Genomic DNA, 16672 nt, shown 5'->3' with positions numbered 1-16672 from the left:
GTAAGAATTTTTTAAAATAAATACTTTATTAAAGAATCTTGAAAAAAGTAAATCAATGTTTAAACAAAATTAAAAAGCTGTTTTCAAAAATGATAGTAATAAATGATTATTGAGTAGCAAATCTGCATATTAGAATGATTTCTGAAGGATCATGTGATGAAGACTGCAGTAATGATGCTGACCGGAATAATACATTATAAAATATATTAAAGTAGAATGCAGGTATTTTAAATTGATATAGTATTTTACAATATTTCTGTTTTTACTGTATTCTCTGATTAAATAAATGTATTTTTTTAGCACAAGAGACTTCTTTTAACAACATTAAAAACATCCTACCAACCCCAAACGTTTGAACGGTAGGCTAATGTTAGGCTTGTATGAAATATATCTTAAACATAACTTACAACATTTTTATTGGTAGATTATTTTAATAAATAAAAAAGAAAGAAAGAAAATAATTTTGCAATGAATGTTTTTATCAGCAGTGTCAGCTGGTAAACCACAAGATAAAAAGAGTCAAATTAAAAGATAAGCGTACTCCTTCGTAACTCTTAAATAAGTAACTCCTAAGCCTTTAAGATAAACGAGAACTAAAATATCTGATAAGCATATCATGCAGGAAATCTTAAAAACTGGTTCCTGTATTATGAAACATAGAGAGTGGTTTGCCGTAAGCTAATATGTCGAGATGATTTAGAATACTTAATAAAGTATGATGGTGTTCACTCATACTTCTTGATGCAAGTAACTTGGTTAAAGCCTACCGCAAATCTAACCATGATCACATCTACATATTTCCGTGTGTGATACTACGTGCGAAGTCGGTGGCTGGCTTGTGAGAGTCAGTTAAAGAGAGAATGGGAGAGAGAGGGGGGAGAGAAGAGGAAATGCAGTCTCTGTGGACTCTTGAAAAGTCCATTCGAGTTCACTTGCAGAGCTCATCTACAGCTTGACAATGCCCAACTACACAGTGACTATCGCCACTGGCACTCAGTGGTTTGCTGGAACAGATGACTACATTTACCTGACCCTGGTGGGATCTGAGGGATGCAGTGAGAGAACCCTTCTGGATAAACCCCTCTATAATGACTTTGAGAGAGGAGCGGTAAGAAACTAATGGTCTTCTTTACCTGCTAGGAATATGCGGTAACACTTTATTTTACAATATCTTGTAATAATTATACTTTCAAGTAATTAGCAACATACTCACTATAGGGTTAGGGTTTAATTTAGAATTCAAACCCTATCCCTATTAGGTAGGCTACATGTTGCTAATTACTTAAATGCATAATTATTACACTATAACAACAACACCTTAAAATAAAGGGATGCACTTTATTTTAAGGTGTCTTTTCTACATTGTAATTATACATTATGTACTGAGTAATATTAACTACATGTACTGTACGGTTAGATTAGGGTTTGGTTGGGGTTAGTTGCATGTAATTATGCATAATTTATGTATTACTAGGGTAACTACATGTAACATATTTAACAATGACACTGTAAAATAAAGTGTTACCAAATGAAGTGTAGCCCTATATTCAACGATTATGTATGAATATATATTAGACCTTTGAGATCCTTTTAAAGAGTTTATTCCATTGTATCTGAATTATATTTAATGTATTGTGCAATTAAAATATTGCATGGCAGAAATGAATTGCCTTTCTCTTTGTGAATTAAATATGCAAACCTTTATAAGCTTTTTTAATGCTGGTATTCTTTTACGTCTGTAAATTAATTTGACTCAAAGCATATATAGAGCACAAGTATGCTAATTAATAAGTGCTTGGAAAAAATAGGTGGATCAAAATTGCTATTTTAAAAATGGCGGATTAAATTTTAGGCATGTTTTGTCCCATATTTAATGATCTAAAACAATCAAAATCTTTTCATAACAACATAACATCTTTATTGTCACAGTTGAAGTTCACTATTGCATGTGTCATTTAAAGACTATTGAAACTATGCACGCCTTTTTTGGGCAACGTTTTTTAAATAACATCTTACATATGGTGTAATTCAAGGTGGACTCATATGACATCAATGTGGGAGAGGACCTGGGTGAAATTGAGCTTTTGAAAATCGAAAAGAAGAAATACTGGGTGCATGATGACTGGTACTGCAAATACGTCACGGTGAAGACACCCTATGGAGATTACGTTGAGTTTCCCTGCTTTCGCTGGTTAGTTGATGACAAGGAGGTGGTCCTCAGAGATGGCAGGGGTAGGTTCTGATTGGCTGTGCACATTTTTTCCGGTAAATAACTCTAAACTTTACCATAATATAACATTTCAGTGTTTGCTGTGTTTCAGCTCGATTGCCACAGCATGACAAGACCGGATTGGCGAAACAACACAGGCACAAAGAACTAGAACAGAGACAGAAGACATACAGGTTTTATGCAACTTTTACAAAGAGGTTAACCACTATATAGTTCTGATCGCCAGGAAAAATGCTTTCTTCACAAATGCACATGTGTTGAAGTCTACGATTTCAACAGACCATTCATTTTCCTCATCTCACACCGCTTGCCTTATATTCATAGGCTTTATGCAGTTACAAAACTTTCACGTACTGCATTTTGTTTCAGAGTTTGAGGGGAAATCAAAACGTCAAACAATGACTATATGTATATAGTATACATATATAGTAAATATATAGCCTACTATAACACTTTTTTTTTTACAGTTTAATCTTTACCCTGGTATTAATTCTGTGTATTTCAGAGTTCGTACTGTGCACTCTTATAAAAGGTTCTCTATTTGCATCGATGGTTCCATGAAGACCTTTTAACATTCATGGCCTTCCCATTGCACATAAGCTTCTTTATAGTGGAAAAAGGTTCTTTAGATTAAAACGTGATTGATATGTTCTTCATAATACATTTAACTTTTAAGAACTGTTTAGTAAAAGGTTCTTCTTTGGGGAACTGAAAATGTTTCTTCTATGGCATCACAGTAAAAAACAAAACCCGTTGAAACCTTTATTTTTAAGAGTGTACCATCGTAATTCCAGGGTTAACGTTCTTACATGCGACCTGTTTAAAGGGGTCCTATTAATTTTTTTCCACTTTTTAAACTTTAGTTTGAGCATAAAAAAGATCTGCAAGGTTACAAAGCTCAAATTCCCGCCCTCGAAATAAGCAAAAAGGGGGACGAGATATGTCAAAGAGATGCTGTTTTGTCCACCACTTTTCCAAAACAATTTTTTGACCTTCCTAAGGCTGACGAACTTAGAGTGGTTTAAATTTATTTTAAACACTGTTCCTGAACATTAAAACTCAAATGTTTATCTGTGTGCTGCACATTTTATGGAGAACAGCTTGTTTGCTAGCTTCTGTAAGCTCTCACTTTTGTAAGATGGTTCTGCGCACCTTAGGAAAATCAACCATGGTGATCGATTACTGTTTGTATTATCTTTCGTTTTTGTTTATTATCGTATCTATAATGTATAAGAAGATTACATAAAAAATACCACTCTGAAGCATCCTGTGAAATCAGTGCTTGCAAAGTCTATGCATGAAATTCGTTCTGCACAGTCATCTTGTTCGTTACCATTGTCAGGGTCTGAATCGGGATCGAATTGGTTTGAAATTGACGCCATCTTTAATATTTATAATTGAGAAGAACTTGCAGTTATGGAGAACCCAGCTAACCAAGCACAGCACACTTCGTATTTCGGAAGGAGGGTCTTCATCGAAATCAGTGCGAGATAGACTGGGGAGAGAGGTGCTGTAATAATGCAAAATATATGTGAAAAATAATGCGTTTTTTGAACAATCGAGCATGAAACATATTCTATACATCTAAAAAATAAAATCAAGACTTCGTAAAAGGTCATAATAGGACCCCTTTAAATAACAGTCTGTTTCGCTCTTGCGCATCGATTGAATTTATATTCCTGATTGTACCAAGTTGGTCTTGAATACACTGTTCTGACCATAATCGTAAGAATAAAGCACTCTGATCACTCCAATTAACACGTTTTCCACCATTGTGTGACATTTTGGTTTTGAAAGCAAAATACAGCACGTAAGTGTTTCTGTGACAGTATGTTTGAATATTTAATGAGGCAAGCGCTGCTGAGTTTGTTACTAAAAAACTGGGCTTCATTTTCTAACACTGCATCATTTCACACCTTTATAGACACATTTATCCACCTTCATGTCGATCCAAACCTGTAAGACCTTTTTCTTCTGTGGAACACAAAAGAGTAGGCCTAAGTATTTTGTTTTGATATATTTAGATATTTTAAAGGATGACATGACAGAAATTAAATTTGGGTAGACTATCCCTTTAAAATGAGAGTTTTAAAAAGAAAGTAACCCAGAGTTAGGTGTGAAAAGCCAACTAGAGAACACTAATTATAGGAACAGAAATCTTCATTTGTTTAGTAACTCACAGGACTAAATCTGGGACGTCTGCCGATGACACCATCACTACCACATATCGGACCACACTGCCCAGGAAATCCAGTTTTTAAAAGCGGAACCTTTTATTTATTTCATAATATTGACAATAAATGATTTGGTGCTGATGTAAAAGAATTTTACACTTTAAAACAAGATGTTGTTCTTCATGTTGAAGATGGAAGGAGTGGCATCCTGGCTTCCCTATGAGTATAGATGCCAAAGCCCATAGTGAGCTTCCACGAGACATTCAGTTTGACAGCGAGAAAGGAGTGGACTTTGTGCTCAACTACAGCAAAGCGTAAGATTCATTTAGTTTTCTGGTCTGTTCAGTCAGATCACTGTTATTTACATAAAGGGAACGTCTGTTTGTATTTATGCACATTTGCATGTTGCAACTCTGTTTGTGTTTTGCATGTATCTCTAACAGGTCTGAAAACACATATGCATTGTTTTTGTGGTATTATACATTTGCACAGGCCTTGCCGAACTGTGTTAGCTTGTAGCTACTCATATAAGACTGTGACTGTTAAAAGGGGGAAATTGCAGATTCAGTAGATTGTGTTGTTGATATAAATAGTTTTGAGAAGTTTCTTTCTCAGTCAAACCATGTAAATGCTTATCACCCATATCTGCAGACACACTGACAGTCAGATTACAAAAAACAAAAAATGTTTCCCTCATTAGGTGCAGGAGTTGAGCTCTCTGGTTCAGTATGTGGGTGTGAGAAACTGCCTTGTTAAAGCTTGTGAAAACGAAGTGCACTTAATTGTAATGAATGTGCGTTTGTTGTGACCATCACATCTATAAAGTGTAATAAAAAAAAACTAGACTTTCAGATAAAATAATATCAATGAAATAAAAGTCCACTTGAGAGTATTTAGAGAAAGTACACTTTTATGACTACGTTTCTTAGGGATATATTGTGGTTTCTTAGGGATAGTTCACTCAAAAATGAAGATTCTGCCATCATTTACTCACCCTGAAGTTGTTCCATCCAAACCTGTATGAATTTCTTTCTTCTGCTGAACACAAAGGAAGCTATTATGGGTAACCAAACTGTTGATGGACCCCATTGACTTCCATAGTATATATATATATAAAAAATATATATATATATATATATATATATATATATTATATATATATATATATACTATGGAAGTCATTGGGGGCCATCTACTGTTTGATTACCAACATTCTTCAAAATATCTTCTTTTGTGTTTAGAGAAGAAAGAAATTCATACAGGTTGGAACATCTTGAGGGTGAGTAAATGATGACAATTTACATTTGAGTTTACAAAAAAGTTTACATTTGAAATCATTATTAATCATAATCTTTTGTTGCACTGTAAAGAAGTACATTTATTGTGTAAAGTAACAAAGCTCATGTAAAGTACTTGATTACAATATCAACTATAGTTTGATATTAAATATTACATAGTATAATTGTTAATATATTTTAAAATTACTAAATTGCAGTTCCACCATTAGAGATTTGTAATTACAAATATATTGAAATAAATGAACTGACATTAAAGTATAATTTTTGTTCAACATAAATACTTAGTCAATACATTCGGAACTATATTTCAAAGACAATAGAAGTATGAAATTACAAATAAAGATGGGTCAAAAACTAATTGCATTAAATACAATTTAAACTATAGTACATTTTCAAAATTGCAAATAACATGCAATGAAGTGTACTCTTTTTAAAGTATGCTAAAGTGTACTTCTTTTTCACAAGGGTAGACTATCAAAAATCCTGAGTCAAAATTCAAAATGGCATAAAATTGGCCTAATATTAATTTACTCAACTAGCTCAAAATTTCTCAAAATAATATCACCAAATACTGTATCTATCTTTATGTATTATTGCAATATATAATGCAATGTAATATATCATTACCCATATGTAATGCGTTTTTATATTTGGCTGTGTTCTATTCCTTAGGATTGAGAATCTTTACGTAAACCAGTTCATGCACATGTTCCAGTCCTCATGGGGAGATTTTGCAGACTTTGAACGTATATTCATGAGAATTAAGAACACAATATCAGGTTTGGACAGTCAGTTATTAACATTTGATGATCTGCACATGACACACAATTATCCAGCTCACAAACACTTTCATCTCTTATCATGCATGAATCACTGGGAGTTTGCAGCACTGCTTTTTGTTTACTCATTAATAACAGTTAAATACCTAGAGTACAATATTTAGTTTTTATGTTAGGTTTAATACTCTTAATAATTTAGAATAATATACCAAATAGTTCTGATTGACAATTTTAAAGCACACAGCTGCTTCAAAATTTCATTTTTGATATATGAATGTGTATAATTTATGTAAGGTAAAAGTATCTTCAGGTATATATTAACCACAAACACTATTTTATTTGCCTGCTTGTGTCTCTTGCACAGAGTATGTGATGCAGCATTGGAAGGAAGATTTCATGTTTGGATACCAGTTCTTGAATGGCTGTAACCCAGTGGTCATCAGGAAATGCACAGAAATTCCCGACAAGTTTCCAGTCACACAAAAGATTGTGGAGAGCAGTCTGGAGAGAGGTCTCACGCTGGAAGAAGAGCTCAAGGTATGCAACACACATAAGCCACGCACAGGTCATGTCAGTTCAACATGCAACAACCAACGTGATAGTGCATGGTTTTAGTAACCATGCACTATCTCATTTTAGCTCTCATTTAACTTCATCTCTTGCTTTTCAGGAAGGAAACATCTTTATTGCTGACTATGAGTTATTAGATGGTGTTACTGCCAACGCTACGGACCCATGCACCCTTCAATACTTGGCTGCACCCATCTGTCTGCTGTATAAGAACATTCAGAACAAAATCATGCCAATTGCCATCCAGGTATCTACACTTAAAAACAAGCACATATGCTGGGAAACATACCAGACAGTTTTCACAGCACAGTGCGTTTTATTGAAAAAACAGCTATAAAAAACTCTCTCTATTTCATTTTTTCTCTCAAAGAATGAAAACTTTAGTGATGAAAAACACAATGAACACTAGGCTTAAGCCTAGTCCTAGAATAAAATGCATGTTTTAGCTATTTTAACTCAAAGCAACTTGCACTGTAAAGTGCACACCAGTAAAGTCAATTTTTTGCACATAAGCATGTTTATAAAAGCTGCTTAAATATCCTAACTGAACTAAGGCCTAATCCTGGCTTAATCTAAGCACTGTCTGTGAAACCAGGCCTATATGTGATACTCTCTTCATTTTTAAAATGGCTTTTATTAGTAGGTATACATTGCTTTTTGCAAATACATAGCAATAAATGTTGATAGAAGATGGAATAAGAAGTGGCTTAAATACGTGTTTGTGGTGGGCCGCAGGAGGAAACAGGGGCGGGTTTTCAAACCACGTTTTTGAGACTGTCTTCAGCAGTTTTAAGGATAAAATACCAAACAATTTTCTTAACTGATGAATTTGCTGATGGTTTATCTTAAAGCATATTAAAAACACATAGACATATAAACAACATTTAAAACTAGATTTTCACCACAGGAGTCTTTATAAAATGATTATTTCCTATGATGGCAAAGCTGAAAATCTGAATTTTCAACATTATTATCAGTTTTTAGTGTCACATGATCCTTCAGCAATGATTGTAATGTGCTTATTTGGTGCTTAAGAAACATTTGTAATTATTATCAATGTTGAAAACAGTTTTGCTGCTTAACATTTTGTGGTGGCAACCGTGAAAGTTTAAAAAAAAAAATTACAGGAAGTTTGTGGGTGATTTGGGGGGGGGGGGGGGGTGGGGGGTGGGGGGGGGGGGTAATTGTAACTGTCGAGCACCAAAACACATTCAAATATACCACATGTATGCCAGGGTTCCTCAAATCAAGCTCTAGAGGGCCGCTGTCCTGCAGAGTTTAGCTCAAACTCTAATCAAAGAAACCTGAACAGGCTATTCAAGGTAATTACAGCTAGGTGAGTTTGAGCAGGTCTTGAGCTAAACTCTGCAGGTCAGTGGCCCTCTAGGGCTGGATTTGAATAACCCTGGTGTATGCGCTACATATACAAGTTTTCTGAATTTTCATAGCTTTGTGCAAGGTAAATAGGGAAGGAAGTCATGCAAGTCCGTTATTGTTTTTATTTGTCATATATTGGGTGAATGGAATATGAGAAATAGTGAAGTCCCACACGCACATCCTTGCACAATTTGAAAACCATGGCTTATGCGATTGTCTATAAAATGACCTTTGAAAATGACCTCTTGTTCATTTGGATAGCTGGGTCAGACACCAGGAGAGGATAATCCCATCTTCCTTCCAACTGATGATGAGTATGACTGGTTGCTGGCCAAGATCTGGGTGAGATCTTCAGACTTCCACATACACCAGACAGTCACACATCTTCTCAGGACACATTTGATATCTGAGGTCTTTGGCATAGCCATGTTCAGACAACTGCCGGCAGTTCATCCTGTTTTTAAGGTAATTCCTTGTTCTCACTATGGAATTTATTCTATAACATTGGTTTGAATGTATATGCATGGTTGGGGGATACATTCTAAAGGCATCTTCTGCTCTTCCAGTTGCTGTTGCCTCACATCCGTTTTACAATTGCCATTAACACCAAGGCTCGTGAGCAGCTAATCTGTGAGTGTGGACTTTTTGACAAGGTTAGTTTCTCTCTTTCTCCACAGTTCACTTCCTCCATAAGCAAACTCTGTCTAGAATGTTCTCTATATGGGCCAGATTTACTAACAGCTTGCGCAGCGCAAACCCTCTTTTGGTGTTAAAAAAAGACACGCAGAGAAGAATTTGCGCTGAAAGCTGTGGACACAGTTATTTTTGTGGCTGACCTCATTGCATATGCATTTGTTAGAGTTTCCCTTTCAGGCGCAAAATTTATGGGAAGAGAGTATTTAATTGAATCAGGCAAGGTGGCTTACTAAGGTTTGCGCTAGTCAATTTACTGGTATTTGCACCATTTTTTAATGCCTTAAACCAGACGCTAATTTGCGCTGCTCTTCACGTCATCAGTACATCACACACAGAACTTTCCACTCCCATCTGCGTGTTTGTGGGATTGCACTCTCACGCCAGTTTGCCCTGTTTAGTAAATCTGGCCAGAATTTTTTTTTTAAACAAATTGGTTTAATAAATGTTTCAATGACAAACTTATAAAGAAAGTTACTTTTTTCATTCCTGAATTAAATCAGTATTTTTAAGCGATTATCGGCTAAAAGTTTCAAGACTCATTCATAAAGACGGGCTGCATCCGAATATGCCTATTTCCCTACACAGTATTCAAAAAACAGTATGTGAAAAGCGTAATATATCCAAATTCACAGTAGTGAAAAAGTTCCAGGTGACATACTACTTCCGGCTAGATTCTGAAGGGCGCATCCAATGGACACTTTACTGTCCCATGAGGCCACGGGAGAGATTTGAGAATAGTAGTGAAACGATACAAATTATGCTGGTAGGTCATATAACAATGACAACATGACGAATGTAATACGTCTGATTTTGTAGGCCTACGTACTTAATGAGTATGTGATTTCGGAGAAAGCCAGTGTTGTTGAATGAATTGAACAAACTCACTCATAAAGACAATCATTTGTTTTGTTCCTGAGAGAATCAGTATGTTTGAACAAATCAGCTGAGTAAATGATTCATTGATTCACTCATAAAGACAGTCACTTCTCGCTACCTACTGGTATAATGATGTAACATCCAGAAAGGGTGACTGAAAAAAATAAGTACCTACTCTCTTGAGTAGGTACTTATTTTGAATAATTGTTTACTTATCGCCCGCTTAAAAAGTATGTTCTATATAGTATGAATGTTATCCGGAGATACTACATTCATGTATCATGTGAACTACCAACATAAGTTACATCGTTTCACTGCCATTCATAAATCCTCTCGCGGACGAATTAGGTCATCCGGGTACTTTTTGCCTACACGATTATGTGTTCTGTGAATTCAGACATACTACTTTGGTCACATACTGTTTTTCGCCTACTATAAAGTGGGGAAGTATGTGATTTCGGATGTAACCTAGGGATGGGACGGTATGAAAATTTCATATCACGATTATAGTGACCCAAAATATCACGATTATCAATATTATCACGTTTTTGTTAAAATGAGATGGAAATGTTCAAAAAGAACTGATACACAAACTGAAAACAATTCAACAAGTTAGTAATAAAAAATCACTTACTCTCTCTCTCTCTCTCTCTTACACACACACACACACAAACACACACACACACACACACACACACACACACACACACACACACACACACACACACACACACACACACACACACACACACACACACACACACACACACACACACACACACACACACACACACACACACACACACACACACACCCTTTAAATGAACAAAATATGTTGGTTGGGCCAGGGTGACTAAACAGCAACGATCAATGGCAACGCAAACACAGCGCATATCCATGTCTCGGATCACCGTGGACGCGATCTCTGGTTTCATTCTGTGTATGTCTTGCATCTCAGTTTTGGATTGTATTGAAAATTAAATCAGAGTAATTTAGTATTAATACTACTATAATATTGTGGTAGTGATCATATTGTCTTGACGATTGTTTTGTACACTGTAACTTACATAATGAGTTTATACACCGGTAAGATTTAAAAACATTAACGTTAATCACAATTCAGTATTTCATGTCCCTGAAATTATTTCTGTGGTAAAAAAAAAAATCTGTGTAATAAGTTTACTATGAATGAATACAATACATTATCCCTTAACGCTGCAGTGTGTAACTTTTGGAGACATCTAGCGGTTCAGTTGCGAGTTTGCACTAAGGGCTCAGCCCACTGCTCACCCCTCCCTTTCGAAGAAGCTACGGTAGCTAAAACGGGACAAACATCGTCGTCTGAGACGGCAGAGAATAGCCAGAGTAAACCAAGTTTCTGTACCACAGTCCATTATAAACCACATCATGGATAAAGATTACAAAGCCATAGTCAGCTGAGGATCAAGGGTCTTAATACATAATACAATAATAGTAATCAGCTGATTGTCTCACGAACGTAACCAGCACATTCTCCCCACATAGCAAACCCATAATATATAGAGGGAGAAGAATTAAGTTACATGAAACAATCCAACTACATATTTACACCACTGACAAGGGAAAAGTCACTACTCACGGTGTTTATGGCTAGCTTCTTCTAGCTTTCTGCATCTTCTCTTTCAAGGTAGTGACGAAACGCGGTCTGTAACGCTGTTTGTTCGCTGTCGGCTACGGTAGAAACATGCCATCACAATATGGCGACCTTCATAGAAGGGGATTCCCGCGCCTATGTAGATATAAATGTCTCACTCTAAGGTAATAAAAACATTACTGTTTATTAAGTAAGTTCTTTATACACCACTGAACACATAGTTATGGATATCATACTGCATTTCTGTTAATAGATACTCAAAATGTTTACACACTGCACCTTTAAATGTCACCCGTAATAATTTGAACATTTCCGTTCGTCTTGGCTCAATCAAAGTCACTTGCTGTAAAACTTTTCTTCTCGGAAGCTTTGCGTTAATTACAAGCTAGATAATGAAATATTTAATCTCTAATCCATATTTTTTGTCCAATTATTTGCCCAAGCCGTTTTGGTATTGAGGTAAAAGTTAACTTGCCTTGCACTCGCTAGATAACAGGTTGTCACTAAGATGACTTAGCAGATTTGATGCGTTTCCTTCCCCCTTTTGCAGCGACTTTCCTCTTGCAAGATCTGCAGACAGGGTACCCATCCTCTATTAAATTGCCCTCAGGACTCTTGTAACAGCCAAAATACGACCACACCTCAGATTTTGTCCTCTTGGATGGCTGAAAAATCTCCCGAGCGCTGTCACTGCCTTCTGCCATGTCTTCTTGTGCAAAAAACAACGTTGCATGCTCGCGCGGCGTCGCACCTCCATCTGACTGATTCTGGCTGGACAAGGTTTACTGCGAGTTTTCAAAATAACGATAATCAAACACGGTTTTAGTGATAATTACATTTTAAACAATAATACTAACCGTCAGGACATTTTATCGTGGTTTATCGTGAAACCGGTAATCGTCCCATCCTTAAACCTTACAGTCTGAATACGCGTAAACACATACTCTTAAAAGTAAAGGTTCTAAATGAGAGTTTTCGCAGTGATGCCATAGAAGAACCCTTCTGTTTTCCAAAGAATATTTCAGTGATCAGTTCTTAAAAAAACATATTTTTTCTTAATGTGATGAACATTTTATAAATCTTTAGAACTTTTTCTGTACTCTATCTTTGTGTGTGTATCACAGGCCAATGGGACAGGTGGAGGTGGCCACGTAGAACTGGTCCAGAGGTCCATGAAAACCTTCACATACAAGTCCTTGTGTTTCCCAGAGGCCATAAAAATACGAGGCATGGACAACCAGGAGGAACTGCCCTACTACTTCTACAGAGATGATGGCTGCGATGTCTGGGAGGCTGTGACAAGGTATGTTACATACCTGATAAAAAGAAGAATAAAAATTTAGTTGTAAAAACAAATGAAAAAGTCTCAATAAAAACTTGTTTTTTGTTTAGTAATTTGATATTGATTTGCTCTCTTTCTAGTTTTGTGACAGATGTAGTAAACATCTACTACGACAAAGATGAGACAGTTCAGGGTGATGAAGAGATCCAGGCATTTGTGAAAGATGTTTGCAGCTTTGGAATGCAAGATTTTGACAAATGTGGTAAATATAGTCTTAAAACAAATTTAAAAATTTCATGATGCAAAGGGAGTACACTTGATAATACCTTTATAAAGAGTACTTATTATAGAAAGAATATACTTACTGTTAGTGGGAACTGAATATAATGTTGTCAGACAAGTGTACACTCTTTAAGTACTGTACACTTAAGTGGCCTTATTTCATTTAGATTATATTTTCTGCTCATACAGTTTTTAAAAAATATTTGACTTCGAATAAATTTGAAGCCCACAAGTACACATTCAATACATTTAACACTTTCCAAAGGGTAAGTATGTTCTTTATATACTGTATAATAATAAGACAGTCTAATGTTAAAGGGTTAGTTCGCTCAAAAATGAAAACTCTGTCATTAATTACTCACCCTCATGTTGTTCCAAACCAGTAAGACTTTCGTTCATCTTAGAAAAACAAATGAAGATCCTTTAGATGAAACCTCCATTGACAGCTACGCAACTACCACTTTGACACTTCAAAAAGTTCATAAAGAGAGCGTAACACTAATCCATATGAATTGAGCGGTTTAGTCCAAATTTTCCAAATTTTAGTCCACTTGCGAGTTTGGAGTGACATGAGGATGAGTGAATGATGACAGAATTTTCATTTTTGGGTAAACTATCCCTTTAAATGAATAATTTAAAAACTTTCTTAAGAGTATACCGGTGATAGAATATGTGTATGACATCAGTCACTTTCAAGTTCCTCTTTCAGTTCACTAGTCAGCAGTTGAACTGAACCACAAATCTTTTAGTTAACAAAATATTTAACTTATAACTACTTATAGGGCTACTGGCTTTCAATTTCCGACATGAGTGTATTCTTATGTAAATGTGTCTGACCTCTATTTGAACCCTATATTGATGACAAGTTTTCATTGTTTGCAGAGTTTCCCAAGAGTTTACAAACCAAAGAGCAGCTAGTGGAGTATCTAACTATCGTCATATTCACTGCTTCTGCACAACATGCCGCAGTAAACTTCGGCCAGGTGAGATTACACACTATGATCTTTCTGCCATATTTTGTTGTAAAGTGAATTGATCAGCAAAACTAATATACATGTTCTGACTCTTTACTCCAGTTTGACTGGTGTTCATGGATTCCAAATTCCCCCCCAACCATGCGAAAACCTCCTCCTACAAAGAAGGGCGAGGTGGATATGAAGTACATAGTGGAGAGCCTGCCTGATCGAGGACGCTCCTGCTGGCATCTGGGCGCTGTGTGGGCCCTCAGTCAGTTTCAAGAAAATGAAGTATGAAATAAGTGCATATCTACATGAATACACACAAGCTCAGATGTGCTATGTAAACAAAGACAGATTCTGAAATGTATGATTTTTGTAGCTGTTTCTAGGTATGTATCCAGATGAACACTTCATCGAGAAACCTGTGAAAGAGGCGATGGTGAAATTCCGCAAGAAACTTGGAGAAGTGACCAAAGTCGTCAAGAGCCGAAATGAGGGGAAGAAGCTGCCTTACTACTATCTGTCTCCAGAAAGAATCCCAAACAGTGTGGCTGTGTGATTCACCAGTCACACGGAACCATGCAGACGTGCCATGCTAGTAGTAAAAAGTTTTTTATCAGAGTGTTTTTTATGGGATATTTAAAAAAAAAAAAAAACATTTATATATATATATAAATATATATATATATATATATATATATGGCAAGGTCGCTATGTGTAATGTAAAAGAAGTTTCGTAATAATAAGAAAATATGCAATAACAAATTTGCTAAACATTTTATCTTAATGTCAGCCATTTGCTATGTTTTTTTTTTACTGTTTATTTTACCCATATGCATATTTCAGCAACATTTTCTTCATTATTGATCATCACAGGGAGAACTTTTTGAGTTTAAAACAGCTTGTTTGTTTGAAAATTGTGTGTAACAGATTAAGGTAACACTTTATTTTTGTGTCATTGTTTTAGTGTCATATGTTACGTGTACTTACTATAGTAATAACTATTAATTATGTATAATTACATGCAATTAACCCTAAACCAAACAAAACCCTAATCCTAACCCTATAGTAAGTACGTTACTTAAAATTACTCAGTACTTAATTACAGTGTAACAAGGACACATTAAAATAAAGTGTAACCCATATTAATTGTATCATTTTTTATTTTAAGATTGATTGTTTACTTTCAAGGTCATAAATGTCTATTAGTTAATACTCAATTGGATAAAAGATGATACAGTGAGACATATACACTTTGATGAGTCTGGATAAATTGTCTTCTGTGAATAAATGGGCAGTTTATTTTACAATATAGTTTTGTCATGTTGTCACTGGTTATGTATTAAAGCCAAATTATATCAGGTCACTAGGATTAATTTCCTTTTTTAGTTTTTCTTAAAGTTATTTACTTCAGTTTGGTTACTGAGAAGAGAAAAAAAATCCCACTTTGATTTATATTTTCTTTTAATTGTTCCATTAGCATTTGCACATTTTACCTCCGGAGCAGTCTACAAACCATTTCAGTATTTAGCAATTGCAGGAGGTTATTGCAGAATTTATTGGTTCCGTATTTTGCATATTAAAGATAGAATTCAGCACCAGGTTTGTATTCATACTTGTAAATAAATAGCCTAAGTAGGCTTATCATGTCCAGTAGCATCATATATCCGTATTGTAACAAAGGACCCTTTCAGGACCCAATTTATTTCAATTCAATTCACATTTATTTGTATAGCGCTTTTGCACAATAGTTTTAAATAAGCTTTACAGAAAATGCATGTGTCTACATTACAATTTACAGTGAACTGTTATCGGAGGTGACTGTGTCCAAGTACATTCAGTACAAGTACAAAGTACCAAGTACAAATCACTTTCAGTTTCAGCTATCAATGTATTAATTTAAGGCAGAAACAATGTGCTCATTGTTACTATTCAAGTTGTGAACATAATGATTACAATATTTGGAAATTTAGCATTGGTGCATGTTGATTCAAAAGTGTGTGTCATCTCCTTGCAGTCATCTCTTCAGGAGTGACCCAAGAGTGGTCAAGACAGGGGGTGACCAAAAAAGGGAAGTTCTTAGAGCACTGATGGGAACAAGTATTGGACAACATCTGTGCAACCCTGTAGTTTTTATGAGGGAGTAAGACTCAAAGATAATCCACAGGATTGGATGTTCCCAACAAAAAAATCAGTGACATTTTGAAGTTGTGTTTTGCAACATAAATAGTCAAACAGCTAACAATCACCTCCAGCAGGGTTTGCATTCACAATTAAGATTTTATTGATTCAGAATCAGCCCTTTCTCTAGAAAATTTTGACATTTTATGGTTTACAAGACTTTTCCACACAGTATGTTTTATGCTTCTATTTTTATCATAAGATTACATTCCCCCACTCATGATAAGCCGTTAAAAACGGCATGTTTTCCTGCTTTCAGGAAGTGCTGCATTGAGATCAGTTTAAGTCCGCTTCGTTGTGAAACGCTATACAGTCAATGGTGAATTCACGCGCAT

The 16672-nt window shown here is 35.5% G+C and overlaps 1 protein-coding gene across 1 annotated transcript; it reads left to right on the top strand.

Moving 5' to 3' along the window:
- The first annotated feature begins 635 nt into the window (after positions 1-635).
- Positions 636-14852, top strand: alox5a (arachidonate 5-lipoxygenase a). Its single transcript, XM_077197139.1, has 14 exons — positions 636-1108; positions 2034-2232; positions 2322-2403; positions 4596-4718; positions 6375-6481; positions 6846-7018; positions 7152-7298; positions 8690-8893; positions 8995-9081; positions 12758-12936; positions 13056-13177; positions 14080-14180; positions 14274-14444; positions 14536-14852. The coding sequence occupies exons 1-14, from the start codon at positions 959-961 to the stop codon at positions 14713-14715; spliced, it is 2025 nt and encodes a 674-aa protein (XP_077053254.1). The 5' UTR covers positions 636-958; the 3' UTR covers positions 14716-14852.
- The last annotated feature ends 1820 nt before the right edge of the window (positions 14853-16672 follow it).

The sequence above is a fragment of the Siphateles boraxobius genome, unplaced genomic scaffold, assembly GCF_051911475.1.
Source record: "Siphateles boraxobius isolate OS27281-9 unplaced genomic scaffold, OSU_SipBor_1 37, whole genome shotgun sequence".
Taxonomy (NCBI): domain Eukaryota; kingdom Metazoa; phylum Chordata; class Actinopteri; order Cypriniformes; family Leuciscidae; genus Siphateles; species Siphateles boraxobius.
Note: the sequence above shows the minus strand (reverse complement) of the source record. Positions and strands in the feature narration are given on the sequence as shown.

Excerpts from the sequence above, each read along its gene's own strand:
- alox5a (XM_077197139.1), top strand. The coding sequence starts at position 959 with ATGCCCAACTACACAGTGACTATCGCCACTGGCACTCAGTGGTTTGCT. Across the intron at positions 6,482-6,845 it reads AATTAAGAACACAATATCAG|AGTATGTGATGCAGCATTGG; the intron begins GTTTGGACAGTC and ends TCTCTTGCACAG. Across the intron at positions 7,299-8,689 it reads TCATGCCAATTGCCATCCAG|CTGGGTCAGACACCAGGAGA; the intron begins GTATCTACACTT and ends TCATTTGGATAG.